The sequence below is a fragment of the Vicugna pacos genome, chromosome 12, assembly GCF_048564905.1.
Source record: "Vicugna pacos chromosome 12, VicPac4, whole genome shotgun sequence".
Taxonomy (NCBI): Eukaryota; Metazoa; Chordata; class Mammalia; order Artiodactyla; family Camelidae; genus Vicugna; species Vicugna pacos.
Window position 1 is genome coordinate 48,959,423 of NC_132998.1, and position 16,272 is coordinate 48,975,694.

Below are 16,272 nucleotides of genomic sequence, written 5' to 3' on the forward strand. Positions count from 1 at the left end.
TTGACTGGGGAAAGAGGTTGACTCATACCCACTGAATGGGTCATCCTTTAGTTTTATTTCAGTGCAGCCTTTTATACTTGCAAAAACAAAAGGCATTTGGAACTCCAAGAAATAACTAGAAGTCTGCTGATTTCTTGATTTTGGTTTAGTTAGTCAGCTGTTTTCAGGAAGAATTATTAGAGAGGTTACTAGTACTTTGTTAGATGTGTTTATTTATATATGTTTGTATAATTGTGGGATAATTCTTAGCCTTGAAATTGCTGGATTAAAGTGTATATGTTTATAAGAAATTTCTTCTGTAGAACACAGGAAACTATATTCAGTATCTTGTGGTAACCTTTAATGAAAAAGAATATAATAATGAATATGTGTATGACTGACACATTGTACCTGACATACTTCAATTTTTAAAAAGTGTATATGTTTTAAATTGTTCTGGTTTATATTCCTATCACAAAGTATATGAGAACACCTGTTTTCCTACATTCTTGCCAGTGTTGAATATTAGCACACTTTTTAGTTTTTGCCAATGTCATAATGAAAAAAATCTAATTTTATTTCCTTAATTATAAGTAGGTGTAAGCATCTTTTCAAATTTTAAGTAGTCTCATATCTTTAACCTTGCTCTTGCTATTCCTTTTCACTTGGAATATTTTCTTTTATTTTTCCTGAATTTTTACCATTCTTCAAAGTCCGTGTCAGAATCTGTTTTATTTTGTTTTTCCATTACTGGATTTCCCAATAACCTCAGCCTAAAATGATTTCTCCCTCCTTATAAACTTAATGATTTATTTTCCACTTATCACAGTTTTATACCAGAACTGATATATACAATTTTCTTCTAGGATTTCCAGATATACAAGATGGCTAAACATTAATGGAAAGAGAAGCATAAACCTATCTTCTTTCACTATGGAGTCAAGTTTGGCAGATGGAGAACCTGACCGAACTTTGGTAAGTGGTTCAGATACAACAGTTGTAAAGTGTTTGATGTAAGCCATCATTTTATTTTAAATATATGTTTAAAACAAATTTTTAAAAAATATTGTAAAAGAATACCTTAACTCCTCTGTTGATATAAAAATTACAAATAGTTAAAAGCTTGTTGAAGTATAACCCAGTTTTCTGCTATTTCTGTTCCATCTCCTACCTGCCTTCACTTTACCACCTGCCTTCCCTGCTTTCCCAGTCAAATAGTATAAGACATACTGATATAATAGTTTGTGTTTATGTTTTCCTCAAAAAACTTTTTGTCTTACTGAAATTAAGAGGGTGTTAATAGTTGAGGGAATTAAATGCCTGCAAATCTCAAATCACATGCAGCTATGCATAGGTGGACAGAATGAACAGTTAAAATAATTAAGAATTAAGAGCAGTTGCCACATATACTTCTATAAGAGTATAAAGATTTAAATATTACTGCCTTGTGATTATCATTGAATTGTATTCTGAAATTAAAACAAGTAGGTAAGGGTAGCAGTTAAGTGTACCTTATCCAATAAGTTAAAAAAAAAAAAAAGCAAAAATTCACCAGTAGGGTAGATTAAATGATAATTTGTTGCTGTACAAAAGCAAGTAATTTAATTTTCAATCCTCCTGTTCCATTTATAGAGATTCCATTAAATATTGATTTATAGACTATTAGGGATGTTTGGATTACTTAAAGTAATGGCGCCAGTGGGTAAAATGTAGTCAGCTGGTAACTCTGTGATTTGTGATGTTGTAGATTGTTTGACAAAATTGTATTGTTGAAATAATGCGGAGGCCAACTTTTCTGTCTTTCATATTGCTGTGGAGTTGAGAGTCACATATTGCAGTATTTGTAAATTTTAATTTAGTGAATGTCCTTTGTTCAGGCTCCTGTAGGGCCAGTGTAATGATTGATAGCAAAATGCAGTTTTGCTTACTTGTGTTAACTTAGTCTCAACATTTTTTTGAATTTCTGGTTCAAACTTGTTTTAGTTTCTTTAATGGTCAAAAAAAAAGTTAAACTTTAAAATGATAACTTGTTAATAGAGAATAAAATGGACATGGAAGTAACTTGGTTTATGAAGAAGGTTATTGTAACGGTGACTTTAAATGGAAAACTGATGGTAGGTTGTTTTGTTTTCACTTTAATTTCAGAAAAAAAGTTAAGATTAAAACCTTGTCTTGGAACATGGTATTAACCATAAATATTTTCTTATTTAAAGCTAATGGACTTTTTCTTAAGTATTTTTAACTGAAATATTTTTAGTCTTAGAGCTAAAATACTGTAATAACAATTGCTGTTTCTAAGTGTATGCTTTGTGCGATTGTCCTCACGACAGCCGTTAAAAGTAGACACTTGTTTATCCTTACTTTTCTAGATAGGGAAATAAATTCAGAAAGGTTAATTGTCTTCTCTAAAAGCTCACAGTATAAATGGTGGAACGGAGGTCTGTCTGTCTCTGAATACTTTGCTACTAACATGTTGACTAGGTACCTATTTTTCTGAATAAAATTGCTTATAATTTATTGTTACCTTTTAAAGTATACTAAGTAGATAGTATTAAATTCTATACCAGAATATCTGCACTATGTTGATAAAGTTTTAATCATTTTTTATTTTAAGTTATATTGATACTGAGAAGTTAGAGCAAGTTATTTAAAAAGTAACGAGAGCAGTTTTCTTCTTGTGGTTCATTAAGTTTCTTCTGTGAAGTATTGTAGCTTATTTTAGAGACAATAATACCAAGAACTTCAGTGTGAACTACTGAAATATTATTCTACATTTGAAACTAATCTTGAGGTCCACCTTTGAGTTATCTATTTATAAAATATCACCTTTGAACTGCATGGCTTAAGTTAGTTACTGTTTAGGTCTAAGAGAAGAGAATAAGAACATGGGCTGTGTACACGTTTAGCTGTACCTTATAATCATCTGAACTCTGTCACTTAGTTACATGACCTGGGTAATTAATTAAATTCTCAGGGTTTCCAATTTTCCTCATCTATTAATAAATAAAGATAATAGTAATATCTACCTCCCAGAGTTGTTCTGAGTTTTGAAGTAATGGATCTGTGAAGTGCCTATTATACAGCTATGAACATTTTAAGTATCCAATAAATAAAAGCTACAATCGTTATTGGTAATATAACTATTAATATTCAGCCTTCTCTCCAAAAAGGATAAATGAGGCAGGAAAGGCAATAAAACGCATTGAAAAAAAGCCCTACATTATTCAGTAATTGTGGCTTTACACTTTCTCTGAACCTCATTTTTGCTACCTAAAATACTGAGGCAAATATTCTACTTCAATAAAAACTATGTAAGTAGGCATATTCATTCTGAGTACTTGACAGGAACAATATGATCTAGTGAAGCCAGAAAGTTCTTTGAAAATATAAAGCAGCGTGTCTGTATGAGGTGGCACTATTTTTAAAAATCTGATTGCATGCACTGGTTTCTTATTAGTAAGGTTTTTTGTTGTTGTTGTTGTTTTTTAATGCAGTCTTTGTGCAAAGTACTGTGCCCAGTGAAAGGGTTGCTAAGAGATGTACAATGTAGTCTGTCTGAATTACCTTTATTTTGGGAAGACTAGATAGAGGGAAGGGTAGATAAGGCAGTAATAGCATTTACTAAGTGTTAAATGAGGGACATAAACAAGGCATAGTTTACAAGTTGGGAAAATTGAATTATTGCTGTACACTGGAGTAGTTAGAGAACCTTTCTTAAGAGAACACTCTGAACAGCATAGGTAATAGGGTTGAAAATGAGCGAGGAGAGCATTTTAGGCAGGAAGGATAGCAGGAGGCAAGGCTAAATGGGAATGAATTGCTCAAGGTTTATTCAGCAGAAAATGAGTAGAAAAATTAAGCTAGATTGGAAGGGAGTGTTGTTTACAAGAATAAGGATCAGTGTGGCAGACAGAGACCAAACTTGTGGAAAGGTTTGAGTGCCAGACCGGGATTTTGAACTTGATTCTGTAGGCAGTGGAATGTCATTGAATATTTTTGTGAAGGTGGATAAGATCAATCTGGAAGCAAGATATAAGATGATTTGGAGGAGTGAAAGATAAAGATATTATTTCAGAGACTGTTATGGTAGTCTTGGTATGAGGTCGTGAAAGCTTGGACTCAATCTGACATTATTGTCAGTTTATTCGATTTTCTTCTACATGAGAGTATGCTTTCTGTTTTTAGAAAATTCATTTGCTCTTTTATTATTCCAGTTATGTATAGTTATATTTTTGAGATAGTGTTGCTTGTTTTAAGTGGTAATACTGAAAAATATGGATTGAATCTTCATACTATACTAATGTACTTCAGAACACAAGTGTACATTTAATATACATCTTAAAATATTTTGTAAAACTCCAGAATTCTCATCACTTTGGAAGTCAACTACTAAGAAATCCTTTAAGTGTAGGGGTCAAATTTTTATTGATAGATTGAGGTAAACTAAATAAGTGAAATACAGCTTTAGATTTTTTAAAAAATAGAGCATATTCCTTACCTTAAGGATATTCGTATATTTTGAATATCTTATATATTATTTCTTTTACCAGAGGGAACTACTTTATAACGTCTGAGGTCAAAACCTTTTGTTGTACTAAAAATTGATTATATAAATGACTTTTTAGAAGAGAATAAAAGTTTTAAAAATATATTTGAATCTTTGTAGTAGTATAAGGGACTCTCAGTTGAGGAAATCTGAAGATTCTAATTTGAATTGGACACTTTGAGTCAGGTGTTTTCTGAAGTGGAAGTAACTGCAAAGATGATTTAGTTTACTAATTCTCAGAATGTTGTAAATCAGTGTCTTCTTCATGGGCCTAGAGATGACCCAGTTTCCTCAGATTTTGATTTTAAAATACATACTAGGTGAGTTCTGCTTGATTACTGTGATTTGGTGCTTATAAAGTAAAATTAGTATGTTATTAGAGTTTACTGAGGGCTTTAAATCGTATTCTAAGAAGTATGGCGACTATATGTAACATTCGGCAACATTATACAGCTGTGTATATGGGCATGCAAATTAATGGGATTGCCTCAATTTTTTGTAATATCAGATATTATTTTTGAGTGGGTCACAGTTTTTAAGTGTTGCTATTTTTGTTCTTTTGTTTAAATACAGTTGACCTTTGAACAATTGTGAGGAGAGGGGAATGGGTAGAGCCTCCAACCCTTCTCCCAGAAAGAACCCTGGTTCCTTGGTATCCGTGATTCAACCAACCACTGGTCTGTAGTACTGTAGTATTTTCTATTAAAAAATCCCCCTTTAAGTGGACCTGCACAATCCAAATCTGTGTTGTTTGAAGGTCAACTGTATTATTAGTTTAGTTTCATCATTATCATTATTGATTTAGTATGTTGTATGTTGCTAGTGATAGCATATTTATAACAACAGTATTTTTGGTATAGTTTCCCAATAACTGACCTTTAAGTCATTATGCATTCAAGTCCAGTGATAAATGATCCATATGCCAATTACTAATCCTCTTAAAGTATTCTCGGCACTTGGTTGTTCTTGTTAGTTCCCCGTTCCCCAACCCAAGTGGAAATGGGTGGAGAAGAGCTGTGAAGTCTCTTGTCTCATCTATGATAAATGGGCCACCAAATTTGGTACATATGCTCATCTAATATTTGAATATGCTCTGAGACCTGCCTGCTAAGTGTTTGGCTAATGCTTGTATACTTCAGGATTGCCTCACAGAGGCCTGTTTCTTTGTTTTTAGCAAAGATTATGCCACCAGCAGAGCCTTTTGTAAACCTCTGAGTCCTGTGGCTACTTCCTCCTCTTAGTCTTCGTGGGAAAACTTAGAGATGATTTAGTCTAATGACCTGACTAATGTAAGAATTCTATCTGCATTATCCCCTGACAGCTGGTCATCCAGCCTCGGCATGAACACAGGTCATTTTAGGTAACTGAGTTTCTCTAAAAGCAAGTTATTGTGCTCCTTCAGGAGGTTCTGCGGGGAGAATCCATTTCTTTTTACCAGTGTTTAGAAATTGCATTCATCCGTTGGCTCATGGCTCCTTCTTCCCAGTAGTTGAACTTCTGTCTTCTGTTGTCACATCTCTCCTGCTACTCACTTTCACCTCCTTGTCTCCCTCTTATGCGGACCCTCCTGATTACATTGGGCCCACTCAGATGGTTCAGAATAACGGTCCTGTCTCAAGATTTTGAACTTAATCACATCTGCAAAGTCCCTTGTGTCATGTAAGGTAATATTCACAGGTTCCAGGGATTAGGATGTGGACATCTTTTGGAGGCAGTTTTTCTGCCTACCACAGTCGTAGTGCTAACCTCTGGTGCACCCCAGTCTAGTGAAGTGGGTCCTATTGCCAAATAATCCAAAGTTGGTAGTCTGGTGGGGCATCTCACCTGGGGAGTTGCCAGTTATATTGAGGTCCTAAATTATGTAAATTCTTAGGTTGCAGAGATCATATGTGAAGTAATAAAATAACTAGAAATTTTAGTCATTAATTTATCACCTACATACTCGTTATCTCTTATATTAAAATAGCTTCATCTTCCCAGTCTTGCTAAAGGTAACAGTTTATGTTAATCAAATATTTAAGAATGTTAATAGACATTATCTTCCTTGAACTCTTATGTAAAATTTCAAATATATTTAAAAAAATACAGGGTCAACTGCATTTAAATAAAAGAACAAAAATAGCAACATTTAAAAACTGTGACTCACTCACTCAAAGTTACCAAAAATTGGAGCAACTCCATTAATTTGCATGCCCATACTCACAGCTGTATAATCCTTGCGTACCCATCACCCATCTTCGATAGTTATCATCTCAGGCCAATCTTGTTTCATGTGCACTTCCACCTACCTTTCCATCCCATATTTTTTTAAGCTAATTACAGATACATCATTTTATTAATAAGTATTTCAGTTATATATCTCTAAAATATAAAGACTTAAAAAAAACTTTAACCATAAATATTATTGTCATCCTAAAAATGAATAATTCCTTAATATAATCGAATAACTAGTCAATGCTTAAATGTCCCTAATTACTTTATACTCTTTTTATTGTCTTTGTGTTGGTCTTTGTTGATAAGTCAGTTAAGTTGTTTTTAATCTTTAATGTCTCTCCTGCATCTGTTTTTAATTTTTCCTTTTCAATTTTTAATTTCCCTTTTCAATTTATTGGAGAGATAAAGTAGTTTATCCTGTAGCATTTCCTAAAATCTGAATTTTCCCCCACGGTGATTGTTTAATATGGTTTTCAGTTATATTTCTTACAAGTTAGTCATTACATAATTCTAATCTGAGGCTTGCTCAGATTCAGGTTCAATTTTTTTTGACAAGAATTCTTCATTGATGGTGTTGTGTATTACCTTCAGGAGGCACATAACTGTCTGATTGTCTCTCTTCTTGTGAATTAGACTCTCAGAGGGTGAGACACAGACATGAGTAATTTTTAAAGTCTCTCAGGTGATTTCAATGCACAGCTAAGGTTGAGAACCATAGAAATAGAGGTGGTTAGCCTGGGGACCAAGTTAGCATGCAGTGTGTAATCTAGGTAAAAGCCGCTTAAAACCTGTAGGGTTGCAGTGGCAGAATAGAAAATATGTTCCTTCTGAATCTTGCTTTTTTCCTAGATTTCTAAAATCTTCACTTTCCATATTTAGGTTACTGTGTTGGTGTGGAGAGAAAAAACAATATTTTGCGGACTTACTGTGTGGCCTCACCTGGGCTTGATGTCTCACACACTTTCTCATTTGATCCTCTCCGTAGTGCTGTGAAGTAGATATTACTCTGTCTTTAGAGATTAAAAAAACTGAGGCTCCAAAAGGAATAGCAGTTTTCCTTAGATCACATAAGCTAGTCACTGGGGTCTGTTAGGATTCAAATGCAGATACTCTAAGTCTGTTAATCTTGTCACTGAATGTAAGGCTAATGTTTTTATGTTATAAACAGATCTATATTACACCTAGCCTTTTAAACATTCCCTTAAAGTTTTTATATACATTACCAAATATAATACATACTTTGAAAACTGTGTGATTATGATCTGTTTTACTTAATGCCAAGTTTTGTCCTCCTGTAACTAATTTTGACTTTTCTATCTGGGGTGAATTTTTTGGCATTTAGGCACCACATAGTTACTGAGGTATAGAGAGCAGTTGCTAACTGCATTTTTATATGTGGTAGATATTATGAGTCATGGAGGTTGACGTTTTTATATTATTATTAGCAGTCTTGCCTGTGGCTTGACACCGAACAACATGATACACTAATCAGTGATTTGTTAGAAATAGAATAGAGTTTTAGAAAGAAAGAGACTTGTTATGCAGTTCTTATGTCTTAATTCAGATCACAGTCATGAGTCAATATAGAATATGGGCTCATGTATTTGTGTAAATAATTGGTCAAAATGAAATTCCAAGTAATATTAGCTCTTGTTTCAGACTGAAACTGGAAATTATGTAAACAGATCATAAGATTGAGCATCATACACTGAAATATTTATGTGCATGACCAGTTATCCTACCTAACTTGGCATGATCGTGGTGTGATCATGTGGTTTCTATTGTGTTGTTATTGCATAACCTTTACAGGTAACTGTGGATGGATAGGTTAGATATAGAAGAGAATGTCAATGAGGTCAAAGGCCAAGGTCATGGATTGAACTCTTTTAGTGTGTAGTTAACTTTTTTCTTGCTTCATAACCACCTCCTTCACCAGCAGTCCCACCAGATGCATGACATTAGTTACAACTGACAACATATTTGATTTTAAATTTCCCTTTTAGGTGAAGACCTTGATGAAGTAGGTTGGTTTAATCATGGCAAGAGACCACCAATACCAGAAGAAATACAACTTATGCTCCATTACCAAAAACTGGGTGAATCTGTAACTGTGTAGCTTATGAAGGACAGAATTATTTAAGAAAAAGACAGGGAAATTTCTAGCAATTGAATTTGGGCATATGATGTCCAAAGACTAATAGTGGAAGAAAGTACTAACGTGCTTTAAGTTATAGCTAAGGATGTTCTTAGGAATGAGGTAATTTTCTAAGTTAAATTGTTAGTGTATAACAGAATTTGAGGACTGTAACAGATGTTATGAACAAGTAAGAAAATTAAATTCAAGTTATTTATTCAAATTTACCCAGGGAATATTGATAGAGTTAGGCTTAGAACGCAGATTTTATGATTCTAGTCCATATTAGTGCTTTATGTATCTATTTTAATCATGAAGAATATTAAATTTCAGAAAATACAAAGATAAGCAAGACTTGTTTTTTTGCCAAAATAGAATTTAATTCAGTTAATAAACAGGAACTCAGTGGATTATAGATACGAAATTCTTTGCTGGATATTAAGGTTATAGTAATGACTAAACCTTTTTTTTCATTCATGCATTTATTCATTCACTCATTGTTTGTTGAGTGTCTATCATGTGCCACCCTTTGTTTTAGTCTTAAGAGATACAACAGTGAACAAAATAGACAAAGTTCCTACTCCAGTGGAGCTAATATTCCATTGGAAAAAGACGAAAAGCGTGCACAGATATATACTGTGTTATGTGATGACTGTTGTGATGAAAAATAAAACAAGGTAAGAAGGATAGCAAGTACGAGAATAGGAGATAGGTGTTGCTCTTTTCTAGGAAAATCATGGAAGTATTCTGACAAAGTGGCTTTTGGATTGAGTTCTAAAGGTACCTTATTAGGCAGAGATAAGAGCCAAGTGTGGAGCTTGCAGGCCTGTTAAGCAAACTGTGGTGGTTAGGGTGTAAGTGTTGAGGTTTGGGGGAAAAGTGAGTTGAGGGTTCTTTTTACGTCCTTAGTCAGGATGATGGAGCTGCAGATCCCTAGGAATATGTGGAGCTCTGAGGGCTGTCCCCTGTAATTCTACCTGGTAGAAGGATACAGTGATGACACAAATGGAGTATCCATTTGTTATGCCTGGCTAGAATGTCCTATTCCTTTGTTATGCCTGGCATGAGAGGTCAGGAAAACCCTTACCAAGCATGTGATATTTTTTTCTAGGATTAGAAGAATGAATGTACCAGGAGAGTGATTGGGATAGCCTTAAGAGGCTGGAACTCAGGAGAGGTTAAGATGGGAAACTAATTTGAGGAGTTGTCAGTGAATAGAGTTCATTAAAAAAAATTTAATAGCCGCATGTAGCTATTGGACACGTGTACCTATTGGACAGCACAGATACAGACCGTTTCCATCATTGCAGAAAGTTCTATTTAACAGCACTGTAGTAGGCCATTGTAATATTAAGGAAAAGTTAAATAATAATTTAATTCTTATTTATTTATGGTAGCAATAGAGAAAATCATATGAGATAACTAATTATGTGTTGTTACAGAACTGATACTAGAAAGTCAGAGTTGGGGAAAGATAACTTCAACTTGAACTTTGGTAGCAGAATTGGCAATTTGAGTTGAGCGTTCAAGGTCAGGGAACTTTTGATCTGTCGAATAGGGAAGCAAAAACAAAGTTAGGAGAACATTACAGATCGCTCTGAGCAATAAATTTTAGTAGATGACAACTTAATTTAGATAAGTGAAATTTTGGAGTTTCAAGGCTGTCTCATAGGAAATCAAAACATTTCTATGGAATGAGTATTTGGGTCAAATTGCAGAAGATTTAAATATCAGGACTTAGGGCTTATTTTTTAAAGGATGGGTGCTATCAAATGTTTTTAAGTAGAGAAGCAACATGGCCCAAGTGATAATTTAGGGAATTAGCTTAAATTGGTAAGTTAATCATTCCCTTCTCGGTCCTTTTTTAGTCTTTGTCTTTTGTTGTACTACTAAGTAATTCTGCCTTATGTCTGTATACCACTTTAACAAAAATCTATAAAGTACACTCATGTAAACTGTTTTTAGTCTCACAACGATTTTGGAAAGTTTTAAGGTTTAATAATTGCATATTTGCAGAGGAGAAAATAAACTTCAGAACAGTTAAATGACTTGCTAATGATAGGGCTGGCTTGAAGAATGAGTAATATTGGGTGGTTTGGAGATGACTCATCTTAATGTCCAGTGAATTACTATACAGTACACAGAGTCTTCAATATGTCATCTTCTTGGCGGTAAAGACCATGTCTTTATTGTATTTTTGAATTCCAGTATTTAGCATACAAGATAAATGAGTGAAGTGAGACTGAATGCAAGGACATCTATTGAAAGGAAGATGCAGAATTTGAGAAATGTGGTTATGTGGATCTGGCCTAGTTGGTATTGAACCAAAGGACTAAATGTGCAATAGATATTGTCTAGGTAAAGTTAATCAGAATTTAATGACCTGATCAGATAGATGTTGAGGGGAAAAGAGAATCTTAGATGTCTCAAGGGTTTAGATCTGAGTTATTGAAAGGAAAATGGTACCACTGAAAGAATTGGGCAAATTGGCATGGAAGCTGGTTTCTGAGGGAAGTTACTAAGTGTGATATTTGATATAAAGATGCTTGTTTAAACAAGCTTAAGCCCTTCCTTTGTTAACAGAATTTTACAATCAGAAGTTAATTTACAATAATGTCTAAACATACAGTTAGCAATGTTTTGGACTAAAGCTTTGGAGATGGACAAAGTCTGAAGAAGAAACTTGGAAGTCATCCAAATAAAGGTCATAAATGAGCCTTGAGTATGAATGGAATCTGCAGGAAAGAGAAGGCAGAGAAAAAACAAGTAGTTGAGGATTGAGCACTGGTTAAGGTCACCCACTCACTGAGTGGGAGGACAAAGTTGAGGTAGGGAACTAGGAGACAGGAAGTCAGAGCAGTAGTATTTTAGATACTAAGAGGAAAGGGGCTTCCATGGCGAAAAGACTGATGGAATTAAATTCATGCAGGGAGGATAAGAACTGTGAAAAAGCCCCAGAATGTGCCAGAGAGGACTTCACAGGTTGGCAAATTGACTGATTTCCTGAAGCCTTGGAATTTTTTTTTTTAAAGGTTTAGTTTCCAGTGTAAACATACTAGTAAACATACCATTGTACCTTTTCTTTCTGGTACTTCTTAAAAGATTAATGTACCACTTAATTCATTTGATAAACTCTGGGTGCTCTCTAGATTCAGATTCAGGTACACGAAATTAAATCACGCCTGAGAAAATTTGTCTTTTTTTTAGATCTTGCCATATTCAGAAGTTGCTGAAGTTCAAGAGACAGTGAGTAATATATGGTGCTCTGTTTGAAATGTGAACATTTTTTGTATTTTGTTTTAGGATTTCAAGTTAGAGTCTTAAAATATATTTTTCACTATACTTAATCATGGATGATTATTCCATTATAAAATAGCTAATGCAGATCGAAAAGATCACTTTAAAAATTGTGTTTTTATTTTTTCCAAAAAGTAGATAGGTTTAATCTTTTTGACTATAAAAATAATGCATACCAAGTGGCATATTTAAATAATTCAGAAAAATATGATACATATAATTCTACCTTCTAGAGATAACCACTGTTATTATTTTGGTGACAGTATTTTCTTTTTCTTTCTTTTTTTTTAATCATCTTTTTTTAACTTTTTTTTTATTGATTTATAATCATTTTACAATGTTGTATCAAATTCCAGTGTAGAGCACAATTTTTCAGTTATACATGAACGTATATATATTCATTGTCACATTTTTTTGTCTGTGAGCTACCGTAAGATCTTGTATATATTTCCCTGTACTATACAGTATAATCTTGTTTATCTGTTCTACAATTTTGAAATCCCAGTCTATCCCCTCCCACCCTCTGCCCCAATGACACTATTTTCTTACCAGCCTGAAGCTTTCCCTGTACAGGTCTGTACGTTCAGTTGCCTACTTGGCATTTCGATTTGGACATCTAACAGGCATTTCAAACTTAAGCTTTCCCAAACTGAGATATAGTCAGCCCTCCATTTGCAAGGGTTCCCATCCACTGATTCAACAAACTGCAGATGGAAAATATTTGGGAAAAATTCTAGAAAGTTTCAAAAAGCAAAACTTGAATTTGCCTCATGCTGGCAACTATTTATATAACATTTACATTGTATTTAAACTATTTACATAGTATTTACATTGTATTAGGCATTATAAGTAATCTAGAGATGATTTTAAAGTATATGGGAGAATATGCATGGGTTACATACAAATACTATGCCATTTTCTATAAGGGATTTGGGCAGCCCCAGATTTTGGTATTGCAGAGGAGGCGGGTTTTGGTACCAATCTTCTGTGGATACCAAGGAAAGACTGTACTTAATATTTCTCCCCGTAAACTAGTTCGTCTCACTGTCTTTTCTATCTCAGATAATAGCAGTTCTGTTCTTCGAGGTGGTCAGACTCCAACACTTAACATCGTTTGATTCCTTTTATTCTTTTACCTCATACTTGGGCTATTTGGAAATTTTGTTGGCCCAGCCCTCAAAATATATTCAGAACTCAGCTACTTATCTCTCTCACTGCTACCATCTTGGTCCACAGCTCCTTCATCTCTTCCCTAAGCTATTGCAGCAACCTCAAAACTGATTATACCCCCGTCTATCTAGTCTGTTATCAACATAGCAGCCAGAGCAATCCTGTCAACACGTAATGGGATATGTTACTCCTTTTCTCAGGGCCATCCTGTGGCTCCCCATCTCATTCAGAATAAAACAAAAGTCCTGAGTGGGTCTTATAAACTCCTACACCTGTTTACACCTTTGACTTCATCTCCTGCTGCTCTTCTACTTGTATTGACTCCAGCCTCTCTGGCCTTTTTACTATTCCCCAAAAACTCCAGACTTGCTCCCATTCCAGTCCTCCACTCACTCTGCACTTGCTCCTCCCTTTCCCTAGAATACTCTTCCGTTTTATGTCCTTCTGGTAAGTTCCCTCATTCAGTCAACTTTGTAGTAAGGCCTTCTTAGGCCATCCTACCTAAAACCTTAACTTGCTCGTCCCTAATATTTTATATGTCTTCATTCTCTGCTAATTTCTTCTTAGTATTAATACTATACAATATAACACAAACTTTTACGTGTTTATTATGTTACCATTTGTTATTGTTTATCTTCCCCAGTAGAATGTAACTACTACAAGGGCAGGGTTTTTGTCTATTTTGTTCACTGCTATATCCTTCAGTGCCTAAAATGATACCTGTCTATATATAGTAGGTACTCATGAATATTTGGATGGATGGGTGGATGGATGGATGGATGGGTGATAGATCCAATGGTAGGAGTAGACAGCATTTACTTTGATTGTACTTCAGTGCCTCAATTAAAAAAAAATACTGGGTTAATCCATTAGAATCAGGTTTATATGACACAGATATGCTTGAGGATATAATATTGAAAGCATAATTTGAAAGAAATATTCAGAAGTTGCTATATATGTTAAGGATTATTTTCTGGGAGTAAATATGCAAAGAGTACAGCTGCACAGAAGATGACAGAGCTGTTAATCAACAGAATGGTGAGAATTATATCATACAAAACTGTACAATAAAACTGAACTAAACCTTTTATCCTAAAGAGAAGACCAGCTCAATACCTTCAAATATGATTGGCCCTGTAAAATTAAATACTCCCAGCTATGTATATATGGTTAGAACCACTGCTCTCCTTTAGGAAATTACAGGTAAATGTAGGGAAACTAATAATTATTCATATCAGTACAGGAAGATTTTTTAGAAGATCTCTAGGGAGCATTTGTAAAATTTGCTGCTGTTGTATCTGTCAATTTCCTAGCTTTCAGTTTTGCAATATTATATTAGTTGTATTTATTGGTATATAACAAATCATCCCAAAATTAAATAGTACAAAATAACAAACATTCATCATATTATACTTTCTGTGATTCAGGAATCTTAAGAGCAGCTTTGCCAGATGTCTGGCTCAGAATCTCTCGTGGTTGCAGTCAAGCTACTGGGGAGAGAGGCTGCTGCAGTCTCATCTGAAAGCTTGACTTGGGGAGAGGGAGGCAGAGAAGGCAGGAGATCCACTTCCAAGCTCGCTTAGGGCTTGTTGACAGACCTCAGTTTCTTTGCCTCATGGGCCTCTCTAAGGTATGCCATGACGCAGCAGTTGGCTTTCCCCAGGATGATCTAAGAGAGAGTGAGAGACTGCAAATATGATATAAGTCATAGTCTTGTTAATGACACCCTTTCACCTCTGACATACTCTGTTCATTATAAGTGATTCAGCAAGTCCTGTATATGCTCAAGGAGAGTGGATTATACACCAAGAAGGGGGGAATTACTGGGACCATTTTAGAGATTGCTTATCAGACATACTGTAATCTCTTCCCACTTGGTTGCTAACTGTAGTAATATGGCCATTTCAGTACTAAGGATTTGAGCACAATTATTTCATTGTCACTAAAGCTGTACTTTTTTAGTTTATCCGGGAAACTGAAATCAGTTTATAGAAGAATGAGCTTAAATGGGGCAACTACAGAACAATGAATTGAGCAAATCCCTTTAAAGGCATTAGAACATAATTTTAAGCATTGTGAAATAACCATCACTTTAGAGAAGCAAAAGGGCCAAGATTTTTTTTTTCTCCTGGGAGACAACAGAAGTCCGAAGCTAACAACTGCTACCTTTTTTTTTTTCCCCTCCGGTTATAGCCAATTAAGATCTCCCATTCCCTTTATTAATTTTTGAGGTTAATTTTTGCTTTTATTTGCCAGTGTAAAAACTGTAGTGGCTTGCAAACATTATTGACCTAAAAAATACGTTTTACATCACAATTCAACAAACACACACATACATATATAATATATGTATATAACTGAAACCGAAGTTTTGCTAAAAATGTCTACCCTGAGTTTTCTTGTTTTTAAGAGTTTTCTGTGCGTGTGTGTGTAGTTTTAGGTTTACAACAAAGTTGACAGGAAGGTACAGAAATTATCCATATGTTCCCTCTCCACACATATGCATAGTCATTATTTTTGTTTACCAGAGTGGTATTTTTTTAAACTAAAGATGAACATACTTTGACACATCATAATCACCAAAGTCCACAGTTCACCTTAGTTTGAACAAAAGTATAATGACATAGATATCCATCATTATAATATCATACAAAGTATTTTCAAGGCTCTAAAAAACTTCTGCACTCCAGGATGGCATATGGAATCTCTTTCTTTTTTCCTTTGAAAAGAGGTTCAAATCCTTCATGTCTATAAGCCCACTCATGGCGCACCCAAGCATGGACGGGACAGGCTCTAGGTGGCAAATTCCCCCTCTAAATACTGCGGCTTCTCTTCCAGTATTGAGCCCTGTCCCACTGGTCCTGCCCAGCAGCTATGTGCAGGTAAATTAGACCAAATAGTAATGTGTCGTTAGTGGGAATTTTTTTGTTGT

The 16,272-nt window shown here is 34.6% G+C and overlaps 1 protein-coding gene across 13 annotated transcripts in view; it reads left to right on the plus strand.

Moving 5' to 3' along the window:
• Positions 1–16,272, plus strand: part of OSBPL8 (oxysterol binding protein like 8) — a 133,182-nt gene that overhangs the window by 38,573 nt on the left and 78,337 nt on the right. For 6 of the 13 annotated variants that reach the window (XM_072973358.1, XM_072973359.1, XM_072973362.1 and 3 more), the window contains 2 exons: positions 846–954; positions 12,081–12,119. In XM_072973358.1, coding sequence (XP_072829459.1) covers positions 846–954; positions 12,081–12,119 — 148 coding nt within the window. Of the gene's footprint in view, positions 1–845; positions 955–12,080; positions 12,120–16,203; positions 16,223–16,272 lie in introns of those variants that run through there. The other 7 variants (XM_072973360.1, XM_072973361.1, XM_072973363.1 and 4 more) reach the window with 3 other exon arrangements.